This window comes from Nomascus leucogenys, chromosome 12 (assembly GCF_006542625.1).
Source record: "Nomascus leucogenys isolate Asia chromosome 12, Asia_NLE_v1, whole genome shotgun sequence".
Taxonomy (NCBI): domain Eukaryota; kingdom Metazoa; phylum Chordata; class Mammalia; order Primates; family Hylobatidae; genus Nomascus; species Nomascus leucogenys.
The window spans coordinates 81005545-81031466 of record NC_044392.1 but is presented as its reverse complement, the minus strand read 5'-3'; the positions used below and the strand labels follow the sequence as shown (position 1 = coordinate 81031466).

Here is a 25922-nt window from a genome sequence, read left to right as displayed (position 1 = left end):
TCATAATCCCAACGGCCTGTCTGTTTAATACCTCCACCTAGATATGCATGCATCTCAAACTTAGCAAACCCCAAACAGAAGTCCTGATTCTCAGCAATCTACCATAACCCCCTTCCTTAAGAAAATGCAATCAACCAAACAAATAAAGCCTTGGTCCTCTCCCACACTTCCCTATCTCAGCAAATGCCCTATCCCATATACCCAGCTGCCTGAGCCACGCTTGACTATACCTCTCCCTCACCCCATCACATCCAAACCTCAGCAGATATGGCAGACTGTACCTGCAAACTATATCTCGAATCCATAGACTTCTCTCCTCTACCACCACCCTAGTGCAGATCCCCACCTGCTCCCTGTACTTATACAACCACCTCCTGCCTTCCCTCCTCATCCTCTTCTCCATCAATCCTTCTCCACAGGGAGACAAAGCAATCTTCTAAAAACTGATCGTGCCATCCCCTTGCTTAAAATCCTTTAAAGGTAGATTTCCTTTTGCCCTACAGAGAAAATCTGAACTCCTTACCCAAATCTAGACCAGTGCTAGCCAATAAAAACACAACGTGAGCCACATGGGTAATTTTAAATTTTCTGGTAGTCAATTTAAAAAATAGGTGAAGTTAATTTTAATCTTTTATTTAACCTACTATTTCAAAGACATTATCATTTCAACACAGTTACATAAAAATTATTACTGAAATATATTCTCTTTTTATATTAAATCTTCAAATTCCCATGCCAGAGAGGCCTTCTCTCCACCAGTCTAAGTAACTTGGGGTCCTCTGATGTTGTATCTTCCTTGTACCTCCTCATTTTGTAGTTATGTACTTAATGATGCATTTGCCTGAATGCCCCCTAAACTGAGAACTCCCTAAGGACAGGGGCTACCTCTATTTCGTGCTTCACTAGGTACCTGGCATCTAGCACAATGCCTGGCATAAAACAAGCTAATAAATATGCATCGAAGAATAAACAACAAAGACACTGATATTAAGCACAAGAACAATCAGGCAAGGGCTGGGGCCCGTTCACTGAAGACAGGCTCTGTTTTGTGTATTAGTACAATGGTATGCTGATATTTTAGTGCACTATGTGGTTGTTATACCTATAAACTGTGGGTGTTGGCCAAGACTCATTGCTGTAGGGCAGGCTCAGATAGAGGGACTCCAGCCAGACTCCATCAACATGTGAGAAACTTTCTCCCACAGAAGCTGCCGTCATTGAACGTGATCTCAGGTTACACCAAAGGATTAGGCACCTCCCAGCTCTAGCCTTCCAGGAGGAAGGAAGGAAGGAAATCAATCAGTCTGAGCCTCCTCCATGCCAGGTTCTGTGTTAGGCACCCTCACATGGGATTGTATCTGATCCTTAGAGTCACCCTTTGAGGTCATGGAGACTCAGAAAGGTAAAATAACTTACCCAAGGTCACAAAGCTACCAGGTCAGGCTGCTGGAATCAGCGTCAAGGTCACTAGTGGCTTTCTTTGATAGCCACAGCTACGTCGACATCCCAGCAAAGGCCTCAGTGGCTTTGAGCCAGGTGTCCCAGCAGAGCTGAGCAGGAGAAGAAGAAACTGCTGGTGACCAGGTGGGAGCTAGGAGCAGGCACGGGATCTGCTCAACGCAGATTCCCAGTAGGGTGTACCAGGCTCAAGTGTGAAAGTCAGAGCTCTGACATTCTGTGGAGCCTTCATATTTAGTGAGCAGCTAACCTTCATAGCGCTTCTCGGATGGGTTATTTACACTCCCACTTTATAGTTTAGAACTTGCTATAGAGTTCACACATCTAATAAGTGGCAAAAACAAGGATATGAACTGAAACCTCTGGATTATCTGTCTTGTGTTTTTTCTCCTCTTCACAAAAGGAGTTATTTTATCTTTAGTGATTATACTCACAGGCAAACTGGACCTACAGACAGATCACACTGCATAAAAGCTGGGGTAACTAGGGAAGGTTTCTCAGACCTCTCTAACTTGTAAATAACAGCACAATCCTTCAAACAAGACCCTATATGCTTGTCTTTGGGGCCTCTAAGAAGAGAGCTTGAAATTCTACATCCAATCCCACAGCTAGCCTCTTGGGGACAGACTGGATAGTGACACCATTCCGAAGCATGACCTGAGGGCATATCAGCCATGTGGCTCAGGCCGGTCTGGCCACCTAGTCCAATCCCCCTGAGGACAGTCTCCTTCCAATCAACCACAGCAACTACTCCTTTAGCTTACAACTAAGACTTCTCCAGCTTGTGTATTCTAGCCAGGCTAGGCTGGCTCGCAAATCCACATGTGATAAGAATATGAGTAATAATTTATAACTGCATAGCACCTCTGTTTACAAGGTGTTTTAACATATATTGAGGGGCGTGAAAAACCCAGAAGACTAAAATACCTCACCCTTCCCAAATAGCATGCTGGTGGCCTGAAAAAAACATGATTTAAAACAGGTCTGTCCGGGGGTGGGAGTGAGGAGGGGCAGTCCAGAGGAGATGTTACGCAGCTCCACTCAACAAGGACTGAATTGTGTAATTCTCTGATCATTTTCTTGGTTGTGGTTTGCAATCTGTTAATTTTTTTTTTGCCCCAGAACAGCTGAGAATGCGTAGATCCTGGCATTAAGGTTCAAATCATCCTTGTCAGTAGAGGATTTAGGACAACCATCAGACAGCTGGTAGATCTGCAGGCACTTCCCACCCTCTGGGCTTCTTCAACCCAGGAGCAGCGTGAGATGCAGGGGCTGAGCTCACCTCTGACCCAGCTGCTCCTGTCCTCAGCACACCAGAGGCCACCAGGGACCGGGACATTCACCATTCTTCGGAATGCACTAAACCATTCGCAACAGCTGCATTCAAACACCAAGGGGTATTTCAAAATGTTATTAAAACTCAACTTTAAACTTATAAAAACATCAATTCAACCCATGGACTATTACTTTCCAGAAACATTCTTGAACTTGGGCTGTTAAGCCATTGTCACTATGCTAAGTATACCTTCTATTAAATAGAATCTATTAATCTAGTAAAAGCTTTTTTTTTTTTGTTTTTAAGATGGAGTTCCACTCTCGTCATCTAGGCTGGAGAGTAGTGGTATGATCTCGACTCACTAAAACCTCTGCCTCCCGAGTTCAAGTGATTCTCCTGCCTCAGCCTCCCCAGTGGCTGGGATTACAGGCATGTGCCACTACGCCCAAATAATTTTGTATTATTAGTAGAGACAGGGTTTCACCATGTTGGTCAAGCTGGTCTCGAACTCCTGACCTCAGGTGATCCACCTGCCTCGGCCTCCCAAAGTGCTGGGAATGCAGGCAATGAGCCACCGTACCCAGCCCAAGATTTTTTTTAACTCAAAATCCAATTTTTTTCTCCAAAAAGTACACAAAAAAACTTCCAATTTGCAGACAGCAGACATGCCTGGGTATAAATAAACTGCAGATGTTTGCGTGTGGACCTTCACATCGTACATCCTTCTGATTAACCCTGAGCTAAAGGCTCATGCATTTGAGTGTCTGAGGGAACATCTTGCTTTGTTAAAGAGAAGGCAGTAGCAACAGAAACCAATGGTTCCGAAGAGGAATAACTAAAACCAGTTTTCAGATGAGGGCATTGGTACAGCCCAGAGTTAGGGCTTTAAATCAATGTTTTAGAGGAAAAAGCTGCATAGATTCTGGACCTTACATCTTTGCTTCAACGTTGAAGATCTGACATTGTGACAGGGTAGGTTACTTACTGCCTGGGAAAATGTACTGCTCATTTTAACTAGGGATAATTCTGCAGCCTTTTTGGCCACTGTCAGTTAAAACACTTGTGACGAGTCAGTCAGTTCCACTCATGCAAACTAATGAAACACCACATTGTCCCACCACATGCTCCCACAGCACAAGAGGCCGAAGGAATTAGGCACTTACAGCTGTTCCCAGGAATGTGTGCCTCCTTGTACCCACAGGCAGGAAAAAGACCTGAATGGTCTCCAAGCACTGATCCCTCAGCTATCCTAGCAACACAGACATCCTGACAACAGGAACCAGACCCCTCTCAGCCCAAGGAAGCTTCCAGATTTGAATACAAATTCATCCTTGAGAATGAATTAACAGCATTTGCAGTGACCTGGATGAGACTGGAGACTATTATTCTAAGTGAAGTGACTCAGGAATGGAAAACCAAACATCATATGTTCTCACTGATATGCAGGAGCTAAGCTCTGAGATGCAAAGGCATAAGAATGATACAATGGACTTTGGGGACTTGGAGGGAAGAATGGGAGGGGATTGACGGATAAAAGACTACAAATAGGGTGCAATGTATACTGCTTGGGTGATGGGTGCACCAAAATCTCACAAATCACCACCGAAGAACTCACTCATGTAACCAAATACCACCTGTATTCCAATAACTTATGGAAAAATATAAAAATAAATAATAATAATAAAAATTCACCCCTGAAGATAAATGAATCAAGGGGATATCAGCTGAACAATGTGAATGTCAAGAGGAAATCCTGTCTGCAGACCTCTCAGAGAAACCTGGGTCTGCTTGCAGAACAAAGGCTCCTTCTGTGACATCAAGCAGCAGGTTTAAGAGCTCCCTGGCTTCTGGCTTTGGCCTCCTTTCAAAACCACAAGTACATCCAAGGGCAGCCAAGACAACAACAAAGCCAAGAGATACAGTCACCAAAAGAGAAGACCAACTCCCCCTTCCAGGCCTGCCTTCTGCCTGGCTCTCGGCAGGCAAGGCTCCATTCTCCCCAAAGTAGGTGTCCAAAGCACTGAATACAAGCAGGGTACTGACCCCTGTGCAAGAAGATAGCTCAGAGGATGTCCACAGCTGGTGCCAACATTCTTGGGAGGCTATGGAACACACTGTCTGGGGAAGGCCCTATAATACTTTCTGGGTTCTGATCCTAGCTCAGTCATCCATTAAGGTATGATCTTAGGTGCCTCAACATCCCTGAACCCATTTCCTCAACTCTAAATGATGATACTGATGATGGTGATAACAATGTTCACAATGAAATCTGCTATGTCTCTCACACAGGGTTACAATGTTCAAACAAGGTAGTTTATGAATATATCCTTTAAGCTATCTGAAAACTATAAAATGTAGGAGGTAACAATAATATTAGGACAATTATTAATGTTATAATTATTAGGACAATTAATAATGGAGGAATTAATAACGGAGGAAATGACACATGTAGATATGAAAGCTTAATCATGCAAGTTTTAAGGTCAAAGAGGAGACTTCCTCTGCTTTGTCTTGGGCCTCCGATAGGATGTATGTTCAATGAATGTTCAATTATAATAAAGGTTATTATTATTATTTTTTGAAATGGAGTCTCGCTGTGTCACCCAAGGCAGAGTGCAGTGGCGTGATCTCAGCTCACTGCAACCTCCACCTCCCAGGTTCAAGCGATTCTCTTGCCTCAGCCTCCTAAGTAGCTGGGATTACAAGCATACGCCAACATGCCCGGCTAATTTTTTTGTATTTTTAGTAGAGATGGGGTTTCATCATGTTGGTGATGATAGACCATCAGGCTGGTCTCGAACTCCTGACCTCGTGATCTGCCCAGCTCAGCTGCCCAAAGTGCTGGGATTACAGGCGTGAGCCACCAAGCCCGGCCTATAAAGGTGACTTTTTAATGATTAACAAGCTAAACATATTTTTTTGGAAAAGAGCAAACTTGCAACAGAGTACTTCACAAGACAAAGAGGTGCTTATCTGGAGGGCCTCCCTCTGAGCAAGATAGAGGAGGCAGGAGACATCCAAGGTGGCCCACTATCTTCATGCCAATACCCGTCAGGCCAATACCCAACATGATGAGATGCAATGTTTTCAGAGCTGACATCTGGGCAAGTCACTGTCAACTGAAATTAACCCCTGAATTCACTATGAAAAGAAAAAAAGAGGTGACTGAGCTGGAGTGAATGGTTGGTGTTTCGCAGCTCCTTTCAACTGGAAGAGCTGAATGAGAAGTTCCATTTCTCTCACTGTATTTTTGCTGTGGCACCTTTGGCAAAACCTCCTTCTCTAGAGCCTTGGGTTCTCATTTAGGCTGCTTGGTCCTAGCTTTTCATAAGCAAAAACTTTGTTTATATCATTGCTGGTTTCAAAAAGGAATTGAGGCAGCTTATAATCTTATTAAGAATACTGAACAAAAAAAGAATATAAGGTATTTTGAACTCCTCAAAATTGGGAACACCTCCGATTTTTTTTTTCATGTGTTAGAAAAATAAATATATTAATAGTAGTACAGAGCAGGGTAGGACTTTATGACCCTTTAACAGAGAACCATGTGCCTTCTCACTCAGCACAATTTTTGAGGGATATGCATTTGTCACTTCCTGTATTCATCTTTAACAATGATATTTTTCAGTTAAGAAAAAAAGATGTGAATTTGGATTAATATAGCTCTCAATCATAAACAAACCCTAAACCAGGAGTGCTTGTTAAGTCTTCCACAGCCTGGACTTCAAACTCAGGACCTGCGCCCACCCTCCGATAAGATCTTTTACAGAAATACGATCTCTGTCCAAGTCAGTTTTCACATCAAAAAGCTTTACACTCTTGGCAGCTTGACAGCTTGGACCTTGGGTGTTTACCAAGAACTTCCCCAAGATAGGAAGGGTGACTCCATTACTACCGCCTCCCCACCCACTCCCCTAGTGTGGAGTTTCCCTTTGTAAGAGTTGGCACCTAGCCAGGGCCTCAGAACTTCAAGGAGTAAGTCTATAAACTGTCTGTGTCTAGTACACAGTAGACACCTAGCTCAGGACAGTTTAAGTTAATAAACGAAAAGCGGTCCACCGTAAGCCAGCCAACAGTTGGTTGACTCCATATCACGCAGCCTGGCATCTGTGCTCATCTTTAGCAGGCCAGAAGTTACCTGTCTTTGCTGCTCACCTCCTGCATTCTTGCCCCTTAAGTGCCAATGATGTGATATTAACAATCCTGTGCACAGGTATGCACCTCCATGTTCACCCATTCCAGCGGTGGCTGCCTGCCAACTTTCTGAGCTGGGAGGTCACCCACCTAGATTTTGTGGAGCGGGTCCAGGGCCTTCTAACCCCCGGGATACCCCAAGGAATGTCCTAATCTGGTGACAGAAGCAGTTCAGGGCTCTCTAGTGGTTTCTATGGAGATTATCTGGGCCTTATTTTCTTCTTGTACTACTGCAATTATGGAACTGAGAATAATTCTGAACTCTTGTTCACCTAGCTTTGTACCAACACCAACACTGTTCTCCTCTCAATGTGCTACACTCCAGCCACAGGCCATTCCAGTTCCTTTTGGGGTTTTCAAACATGCCAAACTTGCTCCCACCTCCAGTTCTCTGCACTTGACTTCCCTATGCCTGCAACAGCCTGGAAGGCCCATGGTTGCTTTCCCTCATTATACAAATCTGAGCTTAAATATCATCTCAGAAACCTGTTCATCCTACCAAAAACGTACCACCTCCAATAAATCTCCAGCATATCACTCCATTTCCTCTATAGCATTTGGTATAATCTGCAGTTGTCTTATTTATTTGTACATACTACCTAATTCGCTCACTAGAATGTAAACTCTGGGAAGACATTGCTTCAGATGCTCCACTGCTACCCTGTTAGTTCACATATTTCTACCACCCTATAAAAGGGCAAGAACAGATTGCTCAATAATTTGGCTGCTAGAATGTTTTCAATGCTGGACCAGCCCTTCATTTAAGATAATCAGAAGGACTGAGCAGAATTTTCCTGTAAGCCCTGGGGCTTATGAAATCAGCATACTCTAATATAGGTGCTTCATATATAGATATTGAACAAATAAATGAGCTAGGATCCAAGTGGCTTTGCAAAAAGCTTGGACAAAAAGAGAGATAACAAAAGAAACCATACCATTCTTTACCAGATAGCATCACAGGCTGCTGATCTTCCCCAACAGGAAAAGGAGTGCAGTTTCCAAACTAGCTCTAACAGGCAGAAACCAATCACAGCCAGGCCCATTACAAACCCAGAGAAAAAGCATTTACAACCGTAAGGCTCATTTACCCAGATCTCTGTCACAGAGAGGGAAAAATCAATTCTTTCCTAAAGTATTACGAAGCTGACCTGCTGGTGCATCCATATAAAATTTTATTTCAGCATGCTGACAACTAAATATAAGGATATATGGGGTCTAATTTATAGACATCCTGGCATCTCTATAGAAGTGGATGGACATAGTTCGGAATCTGATGCTACGATAAAAAGAAAATACTTGGGCTTTCTTTTAAGGGACTTAAGAGAGGAAGTTGGATTTTAAAATACCCTCGAATGTTACATAATGTTAAGAAGTGGTTAATTTTTATTTAGGTGTTACAGTTTTTTTAATTGTGGTTATATAGTTTTTAAAATAACAGTCCTTGTCTTTGAAAGGAACATACCAAAATATTTACAGATGAAATATATGAAATCTGAGATTTGCTTCAAAATAATACCAGAGGAGGGAAGTAGGTGGGAGTACAGACAAAACAGGACTGGCCTTGAGCTGGTAACTGTTGGAGCCGGCTGATGGGTTCATGGGAGTTAATTAAATTATTCGCTCAACTTTGTGTATGTTTGACATTTTTCCTGATAAAAACTTTGGAGTCTCACTCTGTTGCCCAGGCTGGAGTGCAGTGGAGCGATCTCGGCTTACTGCAACCTCCACCTCCCGGGCTCAAGTGATTCTCCTGCCTTAGCCTCCCGAGTAGCTGGCATTACAGGCACACGCCACCATGCCCAGCTAATTTTTGTATTTTTAGTATAGACAGGGTTTCACCATGTTGGTCTGGTCTCGAACTCCTAACCTCGTGATCCACCCATCTCGGCCTCCCAAAGTGCTGGGATTACAGGTGTGAGCCACCACGCCTGGCCATAAAAACCTTTTAAAAAGCTGTTTAAGACAAATCATCTTCACTAGTGAAATTACAGAAGTTACCTGAAGGTGAAGGTTTCACCATGCCGGTCCTGCCATGGGCTCTCCTGGATGCCATCCTGGGTCACAGATGAGTTCTGCCGTGGGGATTTGGAGTGGGGTAGGGTGCCCATGTGACTGAAGTCATCACAGGACCTTATGGGAGGAGGACCTTTTTTCTTCCGTGGAAGGGTGCCATGTATAGACACGTCTTGATAGGCATCTGGGCGATGCTCAGCGAGAGGGGACTTGCTGCTCAGAAGGTCCATGGATGAGGCCAGGGGGAACTGGTGATTCACCGGCATGTTTCTGGGAAGGCTTGCAAATTTTCCTGCAGCCATAATTCTCAACTCTAAGGGGGAAAGAAAAGAGTGAAGGTATAAATCTATGAGAGTCACAAGAACTGACTTCCTACTTACAAAAGGAAATGGAAATATGCCACATAAAATGAAATATTCACAGACCATTAACAGATCAACATTTAATGGCATCACTAGTGCAGTCTAATAAGAATGGGAAGTTTACTTATCTTCCTCCTGAAATGATCCTACATAGGAATTCTCCTGGGTTGGCAGCAAAACCAAGAGGGCAAACACTTTCAGAGTTGTTAGAGGCATATAAGCCATGCACAACTAGCAAAAAAAGATGATTAAGGGAGGACCCATAGTTGCAGTAATAAATGTATGAAAGAAAATATTATAAACTGTTAGATAATTAGCTCACATATTTTCACTGCCCTGTAAATGATAAGAACAGGCAGGGATTATTGAAATTCTTTAGCTGCTAGAATTGTCTTCAGTGCCAGACCAGTCCTCAGTTGTGCTACCCAGGACGATGGGACAGAATTTTTCTGGCAAAGACCCAGTGTTTATAAATAAATCAATGCACTCTAATTAGTGAACACGGGCTAGGGTCAGGGGTCAGGAGGTGGGCCATTCTGCCATATACCAGCAGGCTTGGCTGCAGAGGAAAGCCACTGGGGTGGGGGCTGCACATACATGGCCCCCCCCAGAGGGGTCAGGATCTGCCTGCCACCAGCAGGGTTGGGTAATGCCCATGGGTGCCTGTACAGTCAGGGAAGAAGAGACAGGAGAAGGGAAGAAGAAAAGAAAAAAAAAATGGTGGGGGTAGGGGGCAAAGGAAGCATGGAAAGGGAAAGGAGAATGGCACATCAGGCTGTATGCAGCAAGTAGTCCCGATACTCTCTCCTAGCTAGGACCATGAGTAGAAGCATTTACCTTGAGCAGAGTCAGTACCTCCAGCTCCAAAGCAAACTATGATTTTGGCCTAAAACAAATTACATAATACATTTTTAAGGCCAATATACAGAGGAAAAGAAATAGGAGGCAAAAAAAAAAAAAAAAAAAAAAGGCTGGCCCCTGGAGATAGAGGCTCCAGGATCTGTCTTACACTAGTCATGATATCAGACTCTGGTCTGGACAGCACTGCAGGGCGGCCAAGCCCAACACACAGCCCTTCCCACAGGCTGGTGAGGAGAGCTGCCCCTTAGTCTGTTCTCCAGCCCAGCAGCCCTCATTCCTCACAGACCACCCTTTCCACTGGATTACTCAGGGAAGAGCTTTGGGTGAAAATCCTCACTTAATAGCACTACTGCAGAGTCAGTTCTACAAAGCAAGTGCGGACTTGGGACGTGGCTTGAAGACAACCAAGAAGAATGCAACCCTCCACAAGCTGACAGAAGTGGAGCCGAGACAATGACATTAGAGTGTGTAAAGAAAACACATGTGCTTGTATGTGTGTGTACAACAAAACACACACGTTCCACTGCTTCCACATGAGATACAGGGAAGTACAGAAGTCCTGGGGGAGAGATGGAAGGCGCATCTTTACTGAAGGTGTACAATCCTAACTCTGTCCTCGGTTCATTGTCAAATCCAGTAATTCTGGGGCTTGCCTGCTCCATGTCCAACTGGGACCACACAGAAGGTCTGCTCACAGTGGGTGCAGAACAATAGGACAGAGTCCTGTGCAGCCCCTCCCAGCTCTGGCCAGTAGCTGGCACACTGTCAGCACTTGCTCAATGCTAACCATCCTTATTAGAAAGGAAACCAAACTCCCTAGCCCCACTGCCTGAACACAAGTGACGTAAACCAACTAGGATTCTTCCACCCTACACACACACACACACACACACACACACACCACAGTTGTGACTTCTCACCTGTTCAAGCTATCAGCACCTTCCTTCTTCACAGACAGGACTGGGTCATTTCAAAGAACCTCATGGGGAGGCCTGCAGCACCCTACAGAACTTCTTCATGTGCATAGGGCCACGCTGTTGATCAAATCTATTTCCAATAGCATGATGGGCAAAAGTCACCCTAGCACCAGTGCCTTTGGCAGCCTGTTTCCTCTCTGCTTCCCCAAGATCTATTTAGACTTCAAGATTGTCCTAAAGTGTTCTAAAATGTCCTTCAAGTTACCAACACCTCAATTTATTCTCCAATAACAAGGGATGCTAATACTTCCCCTTCTTACCTTCAATTCAACAAACATTTAAGTGCCTATTTCATACAAGACACCTGGAGAAACAAAGATGCCTAAGGCCCAACACCTGACTATGAACTCTAAGAATAATTCATAGAGACCCTTATGCTGAAAGGAACAATTAATTTTGACAAAAGGACTTGAGCAGGCTCAGAGAGGGCAACAATAGAGACAAAGCATTTTGAAAAGTTAACATGTGGGGAAAAGCCTCCCGGGAGGATGCTATAATGGCGGATGCATAAAGGCATGGAAGTGTCCCCACAGGCTCAGGACACTCCAAGTTGTGTGCTGTGGCTCAAGTGAAGCCAAGAAGCATTTCCCAGAAGCAACTTAGGTTAGGACCAGACCATGGGGTATTGAAGGCCCTGCCAAGGTGTCTGGACTTGACTGTAAGTGCTAGGGAAGATCTGGAAGGGAAGGACAGAACCCAGTCTGTACCCAAGTAGGTGACTCTGGTTGTTCTGGAGGGGAGAGAAAAAGGAGGCAGGGAGGTTACTGAGGCTGATGGTGAAACCCATGGAGGAACAATGAAGAATTCTGACCTGGGGCAGCAGCTGGGTAAAGGGAGAGAAAGGAGAGAGTGATGAGACATCAGAGCTTGAGGCATCTGGCTGGAAGGAAGGAGCCTACAGCCACAGAAGGTGGTGCGATGCTGTAACATGCCGAGTAGTTTCAGAAGGGGACCCCTGCAGGAACCAAGCACAGCACTGGAGCTGCTGCATGTGAGGTATCAGTAAACAATTTGGTCTAAGAGGAGGTTAGATACTGGTATGCACAATTAGAAGTGAGGGCAGATGGAGATTTTTAGGAATCATCAACATAAAGGCAATATTTAAACCAGAAAGTAGATCCCTTAACTTGTTATTATCAGATGTGATAACAGCTGTGAAAGTACCTCTTAAACTGTCAGGAATCATACAATACCCATGAATTATACCCCTGCTCTCTCTCACCATGGCTTCTTCAAGCCTATTAGGACCAAAGCAAGGAATGAGTTCTACTATAAAAACATAAACCATTGGTTCTCAACCTGGCTACACATAAGAATCCTCTGGGAAGCTTTGAAAATCCTGATGTCCAAGCCTCAGCCCAGAACAATGAAATGAGAATATCTGTGGGTGGGACATTAGCATCAGTCTCCAGTATTGACCAATGTGAAGCCAGGATTGAGAACCACTGGATTAGTGAGGCTTTTTGGTACACAGCAATTGAGTCATAATTGTTTACCTGCAAAACAGAATTTAATGATGATGAAGGGGTATCATTCAATCAATAGAAACATTCATTCTTCAACGCATACATTCATGGAGGGTCTCCTTTATGGCTGGCACTGTGTTAGGTGTTGGGGACAGCATTAAACAAGACAGAAGAGGTCTGTCCTCATGAAGCTAATAATACTCTGGAGGAAGCAGACAATAAGTAATGACTGTAAGTACTGGTAATTCCCAGTTCATTTTTCTAGATAAGGGAAATAAATGTTCATTTGATATATATTCTCTGAGGGCTTATGGTATACCAAGGCTAAGGATATAATAAATTAGACAAGGTCCTGCTCTCACGGAGGAATCCAACCTGTACAAACAAGAAAATGAGGTAACATCCAAGTGGTAAGCACGCTAAGGAATATAAAACAGGACGAACTGACAAAAGATGACTGTTGGGGGTGGAGGGATACTTTACATTAGGGTGGACTGGGAAGGCCTCTCTGAAAAGGTAACAATGACATGAGACCTGAAAAAAGGGAAGGGAAGGAACCAGTCAAAAAAAGGTCTGAAGGGGGTTCCAGGCAGGGGATCTGGCAAATGCAAAGGTCTTGCCGTAGGAACAAGTGGTTGGAATGACAGCTGATGGAGACTAAACCCAAGTCTCCAGCCTCTGGCTCCCATGTTTTCTCCACTTGGAAATGTTTCTGTCTCAATGTCCATAGTCATTATATACTTCTTATGTACCACTTGATTTTTTAAAAATAAAATGGTAGGACTCAGAACCTAGGCTTTGGAGGCAGATATCTACAGGTTCAAATCTGTGCTCTGCCACTGGCTTACTAGCTGTACGGCCTGGGACAAGTTACTCAACCTCTCTGACGGTTTCTCATTTTAAAAAATGACTTAACAGCTATTTCATAAGATTGTTGTAAAAATTAAAAGTGATTGTGTATACAAAGTTCTTGAAATACTGCAAGCACTTAGTAAATAGCAGGTCCCCTCTAAGCAGGACAGGGGCTGCTCTTATCTGTCTTGTCAGATAAGAGTCACTGTATCTCTGTTATACTGAGGGTTCACAAAGGAAGTAACTCTGAGAGTTCACAAAAAAAAGACCGCAACTGGGAAGGATGGGGAGGGAAACATTTTAACCTAGAACAACAGATGCAAACACACCAAGCCAAGTAGGACATGGACACAGACACAGACACACGTACAGGCAAACCAAGTGAGCCTACATGCAGTCTTTAGAAGAAAGCCCAGGTAAGACTCTGGCCATCTGACTTCTCTCTACCGTGCAGGAAAACAAACACAACGTCCTGACTCAGTCTAATGCCAGATTTTGAAATGTTACACAAAAGTCAAAGACTCTGCATCTTGATATGAAAATCTGAGACTCATGTGAGCATCAGGAACAAGAGCGAGCCTGACAAACTCTACCACATGTGCTAACTTCCTGGGCCTGGTCAATTGCTGGGCTTTGAAATGCTTGTGAACTGAGGCCCAACTCACTTGCTTTACAATGATGTCTCAAAGAAACTGATGATCTTGCAAGCTGAGGCAGAGATAAGCAGCCCACTTGTTTGGATTTTACTCTTTTATTTCTGAAATGGGATATTTTCAAGTTTAACTCATAATGGTTATCTGATGTGAGCTTTAAGAACTTTTCATTATATTTTAAACTGGAAATGTAACCGTCTTGGCTGCCCCATGACAGAGAATTTACAACTTGGATCTGTAGTTTTATATCTTCTCTGTAGAGTCAGATGGAGAGAGGAGATGAAAAAACCACACATATTCAATTGGCTTATCCACTTAAAATGAAGTTTTGCTTGGGTTTAGGAATTAAGAGTATCCCTTTATTTTTGAAGTAAACTTACGAAGTCTAGTCAAATGATTCAAGTATGAATAATTCCTCCATGGATTGTATTTAAAGCAACACGGTACAGGATTTACCCGATAAGGTTCTTAAGATTAGCATCCGTTTGACAAGCAGTTCTGTCTATATGAACAGGAGATTTAGACTTTGGTGAGTCATCCTGGAAATGTCAGCCTTCTCAGCAGCAGTTTAGAGAAAGTTGGAGTGGTGTGGGAGCCCCTGGCTTGGCAAGGTCTTTACGTTACCCTCAATACCCCCTGGCACGCCCGCGGACAAGCGCTTTGCAAGTGGGCTTCCCCGTTGTTACCTGGGTAGCCCCTTCCCACTTGGACCTGTGTTGAGCTGGGCCCCACCCCCAGCACTGAGGCCTCCCCCAGCCCCCAGGATCTCAACTCAGTCCCAGGCAACACAAGGGAGGCTATTAGCTCCCAAACTGACCTTCCCTCGGCCAGCGTACTTTCCTTGGGGAGGTCTGTGTAGCCTTGCGAGATAAAGTCAAGGTTTAAAAGAATCTGAATGCGCGGCTCTACTTTCCATCTCAGCTAACAGCTTTAAGCGAAAACAGACATGAGGTTAGGAAAATGGTTTTTCTCCTTTGCACTCTGCTTCAAGTGAGTTAACCCCAACCATGACCCGACCCGCCGCCCCACGGAACACGCCGCCTTGCCAGATGCTTCGGAGTCCGCTCAACCTCCTCCCCGACAAGTGTCTACACCTGATTACACCGTTTTAAAGCGGCGGCGCCCTCAGCGGCCTAAGTGGGTAAGGAGAGTTGGGCTGTACGATCTATCGGAACCTCCTTCCCACCGTCCCTCCCTTCCTTTGCCTTCCCTCCCCTCTCCCTACCGCGACGCAGAGGGAGCGACACAACCAACTATTCATTCTTTCTCAACAAAGGGAGAGAGGGAGGGAGATGTTGTCAACAGTTACAGGACAGGCTCCTTCGCTTTCTTTGCAAACTTCCCAAGAGATTACTGGAGAAACTCGCCTCCTCGGAGCCTTGGGCTTCCAGCAGAGCGCTCTGGGCCCTCGCATCTCCCCGACCCCGGCCGGCTTCTGCGGAGAGGGGCCGGGCGGGACAGGGCGGGGTGGCCGGCAGAGCAGCTCCGACGGGCAGGGGGTCGGGCGAGGCCAGCGCCGGGGAAGATGCCGCTCGAGTGTCACCGAGCAAGATGCCTGGCCGCCAATCGCTGAGCGCTCCCCGCCGTGGAGCTCCACGCCGTGGAGCGCTCCCACGTCTCGGGGAGTCCCAGCGCGCTCGGAGGGCCGGGAGAGCCCAAGCCCCAGCCCCACTTCAGTCACCCCCGCCCCCAACGCCAAATCCGCTGGCGGGGGTGGGTAGGGACCAACAAGCGCCGGCTCTACTTTCCCCAGAGCCTAACTTTCTCCAACAAACTTCCTAGCGTGTCCTCACCGGGGTGGGGGAGGCCCAGGCGCCCCGGGAGGAACAGCACCCCGAGGACGCTGGGCGCGCGGCGGAGACTCACCTCCCGACGCGGCGCTGGGCGCTCGGGCTCCCCGGCTCTCTGGACCTCCGGACCTCCGGCTGGGGCTCAAACGCGCCGGGCGGCCGGCCTCGCACCGCCCGCGCTGCGGCTGCTCCCGGAGCTGGGGACGCTCATGGTCCGCGGGGCGTGCCCGCCGAGAAGCCCGCGCGCGTCTAGCCGGTGCGCCCCGCAGCTCCGACTCCCGCCCCGGCTCCGTCCCCTGCCCGGCCAGCAGCAGGCGCAGCTCTGAGCCGGCGGCGCGCACTCCGGCCCTCAACTGGTGATTTGCCGCTCCGCGGCCCCACCCCGGCGAGCCGATTCGCGCTGCCTTGCGGAACCCCCGAGACATTTACATTCGGTGACCTAGCCAGGCCCTCCTTTGCCCGGATTTTAGAGTTTGGCTCTCTTCCTATCTCCCCAAGGAGCCAGTCCTCAAGTATAGCTCGATCACTTCCTTTCTGAAGCTCTCTCCAGAGACAGCCTCATCGAATCCACTCCTCCCGGTTCTCCGCGTTATTTAATTACCCAGCAGATCTGCTTTGCTCGTCTGCAGACACCTGGCTGGCTTTCAGTGTGAAGGGCTTTGATGAGACAAAGACCCAGGTAACCACAAATGAACCATCCACGGGAACAGGCAAATCAATCGCACTCGCATGGACGTTTTGAAAGCAAAGTGCGAGTTGGCGGGCACTTCAGCACTAGATGATTTGGTGGGGTGAAAAATCGGAGCCCACTGGAAAAGACTTAACACTATCTTATATCAAGATCCATTATAAAGTCATAGAAATAGTAGAAGGATAGACAAACTGACCAATGGAATAAAGTCCAAAAACAGATTTACAATATGTGGTCACTTGATTTACGTCAGGTGCTGTTGTGCTGTATTGGGGGTCAGATTAGCTCTGTCTTTCCAGTAAATGATAATGGATCAACTGAATCCCCCCATCCCTAATCAATTCCAGATGGAATTTTTCTTTTTTCTTTTTTTTTTGAGACGGAGTTTCGGTCTTGTTGCCCAGGCTGTTGTGCAACGGCATGATCTTGGCTCACTGCAACCTCCGCCTCCCGGGTTCAAGCGATTATCCTGCCTCAGCCTCCCAAGTAGCTGGGATTACAGGCGCACGCCTCTATGCCTGGCTAATTTTTGTATTTTTAGTAGAGTCGGGGGCTTCACCATGTTGGTCAGGCTGGTCTTGAACTCCTGACCTCAGGTGATCTACCCACCTTGGCCTCCCAAAGTGCCGGGATTACAGGCGTGAGCCACCGCGCCCGGCCTCCAGATGGATTTTAAAGGTAAAAAGTAAAACAATAACACGATCCAAAGAAAATGTCCAAAACAATCTTCATTACCTTGGGGTAGACAAAGACGATGTCTTAAACACATGTAGTACTAATATAAAGAAAAAAAACTGATCATTGGTCAAGATTAAAATTAAGAGCTTCTGTTCATGAAAAGACACCACTAGTGAAAAGTTAAACCACAGAGTGAGAAAACATAATTGCAACACATACATCCAAAAAAAGGTTTGTTTATAGATATATAAAGAACACCTGTGGATCAGCAAGAATAAGGCAGAAAATCCAATAAAAAACAGGCAGAATATTGCAACTGTCCTCAAGAGAGGACAAACAGGCATTTCTCAAAAAATCTAATAAACATATGGAAAATTTCTCAATTTATTAATCATCCCAAAAATGCAAATTGATATTTCAATGTGATCTAACTTCATACCACCCAGAATGACTAAAATTAAAGGGCCTGACCATACTGCCAGTCAAAATGAACTTTTTACAACCACTTTAAAAACCTGCTTGGCATTATCTAGAAAAGCTAAATTAACATGTATCCTATGACCCAGTAATTCCACCCCTAAGTATGCACCCAACAGAGATGTATACGCATATTTACCAAAAGATGTTGAAAAATGTTTATAATGTATCTCTTTATTACGGCCAGAAAGAAAACAACCCAAATGTCCATCAGCAGAAGAGAGATAAACTGCGTAACATACAACATAGCAATAAGAACGCATGAACTCATTTACACTCAACAAGATGAGTGAATCTTACAAATAGGATGTTGAGTGAAAGAAGCTGGCCACAAATGGGTACATACTATATAATTCCATTTACATAAACTTCAAAAATAGTCAAAGCATATCTGTGATGTTAAAAGTGAAGGCAGTGGTTATCTTGAGCTGTGGATTATGACAAAGGGATCACAGAGGTGACTTCTGCATGCTGGTAATATTCTATTTATTAATCCATGTCATTTTATAAAAATCACCTTTCCTTCAGTTTATAAAAATCAATTGATTTGTGCACGACTCTGCTTGTATGTTTTACTCAAAGAAATTTTTTTTAATTGTACCATATTGGGTATATCATTTTAATCCCTCTTAGAAACAGTTGTTAGTAAGTCTACAAGATTCTAAGTGCAGCATCCTTTAGAATGAGTTTCTACCTTTCCCTTATGAGTGTTTTTGTGGGTTAGTCTTTATCCTTCCTACTTTATTAGAAGCATGAATATTTGATTTTTGTTGCATTTTCCCCAAGTGTTTAGTGCAGTGAATGTCAAACAGACCAGCTAGTATATTTCTAAATTGAAGTATCCGAAATTCATTTACTGATTTTCTGCTGCTCTGAGGTGTCACTGAGATCAGTGGAAAAACATTAGTTTTTCTTGATTTTCAAAGTTCCCTGAGTACCTACTATACAGTATCTACTGCATAACCTACAAAGTTTCTAGTGCAGAGCATGGGGGAGGTAGCAATAAAGAAAGACCAGAAGAAAACCTTGGGCAAGCCATTCTTCCCCTCAGTCCCTCCATTTCCTCATGAGTAAGTGAATATATGCCCACCTCACAGGTTTCCATGAGAAGTCAAGGAAATAATGGATGTGAAACTGCCTAGCACATAGCAGGTTTCATTAATTATCACTAGAATTGATGAAACATTCTATCATTTGTCTTCACAATATCCCTGTGAGATAGGAAGCATCTCTATCCTCATCTTACATGGGAGGAAACAGACTCAGGAAGGTTAAGTAACTTCAACCATAAATTCATTCAATAAATGCTTGTTGTATGCCTACTGTGGGCCAAGATGCATAGCTAGTGAGAAGCAGAATCCGAATTTGAATCAGGTTTTTTGTTGTTTTTTTTTTGAGACAGAGTCTCGCTTCTTTGCCCAGGCTGGAGTGCAGTGGTACAATCTCAGCTCACTGCAACCTCCGCCTCCTGGGTTCAAGCAATCCTCCTGCCTCAGCCTCCCAAGTAGCTGGGATTACATGCATGTGCCAGTACGCCCGGCTAATTTTTGTATTTTTAGTAGAAACGGGGTTTCTCCATGTTGGCCAGGCTGGTCTTGAACTCCTGACGTCAAGTGATCTGCCTGCCTCAGCCTCCCAAAGTGCTGGGATTACAGGAGTGAGCCACTGTGCCCGACCTGAATCAGGTATTTTAAGTTCAGTGGATCTTTCCATCAAACCACAACCACATTCACATTTGTATCCCCTGGGCCTGGCACATGGTAGATGCTCAATGTATGTTAATGGTTTAATAGTGGGAGTAATTTAAATATAATTTTTTGACTAGGTAGTATTCACAGAGCCATTGCAATATGGTTCACAAGTTAAAACTATATAATAAGGTATCCAGTGAAAAGTTCCCCTCTTACCTCTGTCTCCCATCTGCCCAGACCCCCTCCCACTAGAGATAAGTACTACTATTAATATTGTATGTGCCTACCAGAGTTTCTATGTGTGTGTGTGTGTGTGTGTGTGCATGCGTGTGTGTTATTACCCTCTCCCTACACAAAAAGTTACATACTATACCCATTGTTCTACACTTTGCTTTTTAAAAACCACTTAATATATCTTGGAGATTTTCCTATTATTAGTACAGAGGGACTCTCTCTTCATTCTTTTTTGCATAGCATTTCTTTGAAGAGATGAACCATAATTTACCAAACATTTAGCTTGTTTCCAATCCTTTCTTATTACAAACCATATGGCAATAAATAAAATGTGCAAGTATTCTGTAAAATAAATTTCCAGAGGTAAAATTGCTGAGTCCAAGGGTATATGCATTTGTAATTTTGATAAATAATGCCAAATTGCCTTCTATAAGGATTGTACCAATTTCTCCTCCCCAGCAATGTAAGAAAATGCCTATTTCCCCACAGCTTGGCCAGAAGGTGTTATTAATAACCCCTTCAATTTTTGTCAACTTGATAAGTAATATACGAATTTCAGTGTAATTTTAATTTACATTTCTTTTATAATAAGTGAGGATACTTATCTTTTCACGTTTAGTAGACTTTTTTATTTCTTTTTTGGAATTTGTATTCCTGTTTATCTACGCATTTGTAGGTCTTTTTCTTATCAATTATCTAGGACCTCTTTCCATATTAGGAAGTTTAGCTCTTTGTGCTATGAGCTTCAAATATTTTTTCAATGATAATATTAAAAGGGGTGACATATGCAAAATACTGTTATTTTAGGAAGCAAGTAGAATGAATTAGAGAAGTGAGAGCCAAGTTGGGGGCACTGATCAGAAGGCTATGGAATCACTTCTTGCCAAATGACAAGGGCTTTCTCTAGGCTGGTGGGAATAGAGGTAAAAGGCCAAAGTTATTACAAAGAAACAATTGACAAGAGTTATTAATTAGCTCCAGGCACTGTGGTGCATGCCTGTAGTACCAGCTACTCGGGAGGCTGAGGTAGAGGATCACTTCAGCCAGGAACTTGAGGCTGTAGTGTGCTATGATTGCGCCTGTGCACAGCCACTGCACTCCAGCCTGGGCAATACAGTGAGCCCCCATTACAAAAAAAAAGTTAATAATTAGCAATGATAACAATTACGATAACATTAGCTATACTTGGTTTAGAAGTAACTACATGCCAACTACTATGCTAAGTGCTTTACAAGCTTTAAGCCATTAATCAATACTTGCCCCATTTCACAAATGAGAAAAGTGACTTTATCAATTAAGAAACTTACTCAAGTTCAAATGAGATTTAAATGGCAGAACCAAAGCTAACCCCAGGTCTGTCTGACCCCTGCTGCTTGGCAGAGTGGAGGAGAATGATCAAAGTCTTCAGTCAGAGTGCCTGAGTAACTGCCTGGCTTGGCAACAGATGTCAAAGCTAGAGAACAGCTGCCTTTGGCTGGAGGGACAAACTCAGTTTTAGAAACGCTGAGCATTTTTCAAAGCTCATTCTTGTCCATGACCACTCTTGCTATAGTGTCTCTGTGAGTCAAAGAGGGTAGTATCCCTATTTTACTGGTGAGAAGACTCAAGTACCACAAACTAAATAACCAGATGTTCTATTCCCTAGGAAACCTTCCCTGACACCCAGCATAGGTCAGGTTCCCCAGTTATATGTGCCTTACAGCACCCTCTCCTTCCTGGAATTTTTCACAGCCGGTAATTATTCATTTCTGTTATTGCTGTTGAATACCTGTTGCTCCATAGACTCTAAGATCTATATCTGGTTTTGCCTTTGTTTTGTTCTTAGTTTGGGGCCTGGCACTCAGTACTTATTGAATGAATGAACTTCTTTGGCTTTTCACCTTTATATTGCATCATAAAGCTCCCCATAGGCTAAATAAATATAATCCCTTGGATGTCGGTCATGCTATAAACAATTTTAGAATTCAAACTTCTTTAAGTCCACAACCAAGCTTCATTTAAACTTTTATTTTATTTTTATTTTTATTTATTTATTTTTTTGAGATGAAGTCTCGCTCTGTCACCCAGGCTGGAGTGCAGTAGCATGATCTCAGCTAATTGCAAACTCCGTCTCCTGGGTTCAAGCGATTCTCCCGCCTTAGCCTCCCACGTAGCTGGGACGACAGGCGTGCGCCAAAATGCCAGGCTAATTTTTGTATTTTTGTAGAGACGGGATTTCGCCATGTTGGCCAGGCTGGTCTTGAACTCCTGACCTCAAATGATCCACCCACCCCAGCCTCCCAACGTGCTGAGATTACAGGTGTGAGCCATCACGCCCAGCCACACTTAAATTTTTAAATACTGAAACCCTGGGTTCCTTTGCCCAAGAGACACATGAACGGACAACATAACAATAACTTCTGAGCAGCACAAAAGGCTTTGTCAGGGAGCACTCAACCTGGAGTTGATCCCTTCCTGCCACAAAGTAATTGGTTGAGTCCTATCCCATAACAGCACTAGTCAACAGGCAGCTGGGGTAGGCATTAGATGAAATGCACTTTACAAAGGACAATCCTTACAAGTTCTTGCTTTGCCAAGCCGTAACAGTAACAGGTAAGGAATAACAAGTGCTTAAGCTATCACCAAGGAAGACCAATCAGAAAAGCTGAACTTGAACAATTGCAGAAAGAAAGATAGAGAATTCCCTGAAGTTAATATATCATAACTACTGATACAAAGAGCTGGCTACACTGATATGGACCAGAAAGGCAAAATTCTGCAATATTTTCAGAAGCCTTACCCTCTAGGTGCCTGCCCCTGAAGAGCTAGCCATGAACTTGGTGTCCAGTCTACTAGGCAGGGAAGTCAACTCAGCTTCCAAAAGGCCTGTAAGATAGCTGCATACTTATTATCATGTTGGCCAGAGAAATCATTGTCTGAGGACTATGGCTTACTAAACCTCAGTAAATACTATTGAATAAATAGTGACAGAGTGAAAAAAAGATGAACTTCTTGACAACACAGGCTCATTTTCTATGCAAAGCACACCTCAACCTGATTGTCTATATTTGAACCACCCATTTCAAGACTTACTCTTATCACCGAACTCTGGAGCCTGTTTCCCATTTACATCTTCAGTCTAATTACTAGCTTTTTTTTCCACTAATTATCTTCTTAATTCAATAATTCAAAGAAATACACCAAAACGTCTCTGGATAGGAATTCCAGATGATTTAATCTCCTTATTTACACAGCTTTCCTTTCCAGTTTTTCCTTACAGTAAGCGAGTGTGTGTATATATGTATGTATTTTTTTTTAAATTATTTATTTATTTATTTTGGAGACAGAGTCTCACTCTGTTGGCCAGGCTGGAGTGCAGTGGAGCCATCACAGCTCACTGCAGCCTCCATCTTCTGGGTTCAAGCAATTCTCCTGCCTCAGCCTCCCTAGTAGCTGGGATTACAGGCACGTGCCACCACACCTGGCTAAGGTTTTTTTTGTTTGTTTTTATTTGTTTGTTTGTTTTTTGTATTTTTAGTAGAGACAGAGTTTCACCACATTGGCCAGGCTGCTCTCAAACTCCTGACTTTAGGTGATCTGCCCACCTCGGCCTCCCAAAGTGCTAGGATTACAAGTGTGAGCCACCGTGCCTGGCCAGCATATATTATTTTTATCTTGTAAAATGTTACTTAAAAACAAATTCAAAAACATATTTTAAAAATATAAACAAAGTTTTAAAAATTCATTGAGCATCTACCATATGGAAACATCACTAGCCCTGGGAGGTATGAAGGTGATCACATTACCAGGACTTGCATCCTAGCAGGGAACATGGCATGGATCTGGAGTGAGAGAAGGATGAGCTGCAGCAGAGCTCCCAGTGCTGTGGGAATGCAGAGAAGGGAGAGATTAAAAGTGCTGGGGGCTGGGCGCGGTGGTTCATGCCTGTAATCCCAGCACTTTGGGAGGTTGAGGCCAGTGGATCACCTGAGGTCAGAGGTTCGAGACAGCCTGGCCAACATGGTGAAATCCGCCTCTACTAAAAATACAAAAATTAGTGCTCACTTTGGCAGCACATATACTAAAAAAAATACAAAAATTAGCCGGGTGTGGTGGCACGTGTCTGTAGTCCCAGCTACTCAGGAGGCTGAGGCAGGAGAATCACTTGAACCTGGGAGACGGAGGTTGCAGTGGGCCGAGATCACACCATTGCACTCTAGCCTAGAAAACAAGAGCAAAACTACATCTCAAAAAAAAAAAAAAAAAGTGCTGGGGACAGACTGTTGATGCTGGTGATGCCGGTAAAAATAAAGGAGAGGGAGGAGTTGTAGGGGGGCAGGGAGCTTGATTATGGAAATGAAGAGAGAGGAAACAAATGTATGTAAAACCTAGTGGCAATGGCCACCTGACTGCCTTCTTGAGTTATGACCGGAAAGGGCTCAGTTTAGATGCTTCGGGCTACCCCGGGGTTGGGGGTGGGTGGTGATGATGAGCTGTGCCGCCTTGTTCTAGCGCAGGAGGAATGCAGATGGTTGAGGGAAATGCAGGGAACAGAAAGCATTTATGCTTCACCAACTCCCCTATACAGAAGGAGCCAGACTGACTTGCTTGGATGTACCAACTCAGTCTCTGAGAGCAAAGTCAGCCTTCCAGGGGTTCACTTTCCTGTACATACTAAGATAAACATCCTAAAATGCTCATGGCAGCATCATTTACAGATAATGTGTAGAGGAATTATTTAATTATAGCACATCTATACCTGGCATGCACTCTGCAGCTGATAAGAATGCGGTAATTCCATGGGTACTGATAGACAGCTGTGAAATGTTAGGTGAAAAATACAAGTTGCCCTTTTCATGTGAAAATAACAGACTTCTGTAATTGTGTGCATTTGTGTGCGATTAAGTACAAATGTCTTGAAGAATTTCCTCCCATCGAACTGAGAAGTGAAGTTGACTGGTGAGCACAAAGGGATGCTCCTTTTCTTTCATGTTATTCTAAACTGACTTTTTTCTGATTTGCCTTTATTTTGTTTTATAATTTACATAGTGCTTACTATGTGCCTGGTACTGTTCTAAGAACCCTACATACATTAACTCATTTGATTTTGACAATAATCTTATGAGGTGGCACTGTTCTTTTCCCCTTTTACAGATGAGGACGTGGTCTTTGCCCAGGTCATATAGCAATATGTAAAGGAGCTGAGCTCTGAACCCGGGCCATCTGGTTCAGACTTTGTGCTCTTAATCACTAGGGTTCAGTGCCTCAAAAAGACTAAATAAACAAATAGCACTGCTTTTAGAATCAGACACATCTGCATTTGAATCCCAGATTTTGCAAATTTGCTGTGCAATTCCTAGCAAGTGTCTGAATTCGACATCAGTTTCCTCATATGTAAGATGAGGATAATAGTTACATACCTCATGATGCTGTTGTGAAAACTACAAAAAATATGTTTAGTGCCAGGCACTTAGTGAGCACTTGATAAATGTAGACTATTTTGACTATTAAGATTAAACTACTAGCCCTTTAATGTATATTAGTTTTCTAGGCCATTTTCTTGACTGGCTGCCTGACATTACTGGGTGCTTCAAGGGTGAGTGGAAAGGAGGAACTTGGGAAAAATGGGGAATCTGACTGAAAAAGTAGAAAACGCTAAATTAACACTTCTGTTTCACAGTTTTGCCTAAACCGAGTCCAATTAAGCCAATAAGATTAATAATATGTATATGAGTTTTAGAGTCATTCTGGGGTAAAATATCACTATACTCAGGAGGAGAATATGAAGCCTCAGGGATTGCCCAAGGTCACCAAGCAAATTACATAGCAGAGCCAGGACTGAAGGTGAGACATTCTAATTCCACATCCCATCCTCTTTCCACAACACCCACTGCCTGAGCCAGTGTGGGGCTATCAGGGTTGGGAAGTGGTGACTTCAGCCTCTCAGAAGGAAAGCATTATAGAAATGATAGTGGTAATGGTCCCACTGGGGAACAGCCTCCCATTACTTCACAGGCTGCTGTTGCTGAGTGGGAAAAATGGTCTCCCCCGCACTTTAGAGCTAAATCGAAGCAGGGGCAAGTATGACAGACACACCCCTTCCCTGTGGGGTACACACAGCCTGGGGTCAGATTACTGTCCCTTTCTCTCGGCTGTTTAAGGTGTTTATTTTTACAGGAGTTATCATTCTACAAAGCAGCACACAATCCACCCTGCAAGAGACAGGTGGCCTCGGCAGGCAGGTGGTTGCCAGTGGGTGGCGGGTGGGGC

General features: G+C 44.1%; 1 protein-coding gene across 1 annotated transcript in view; it reads right to left on the bottom strand.

Annotated features, from left to right (window-relative positions):
- BCAR3 (BCAR3 adaptor protein, NSP family member) overlaps nt 1-16221 on the bottom strand; it is a 121017-nt gene extending 104796 nt beyond the window's left edge. The window contains exons 1-2 of the mRNA XM_030825030.1: nt 15979-16221; nt 8927-9254 (exon numbers count right to left, since the gene is read on the bottom strand). Of these exons, the coding sequence (XP_030680890.1) occupies nt 8927-9243 (317 nt within the window). The 5' untranslated portion in view covers nt 9244-9254; nt 15979-16221. The remainder of the gene's footprint in view (nt 1-8926; nt 9255-15978) is intronic.
- Between the last annotated feature and the right edge of the window lie 9701 nt (nt 16222-25922).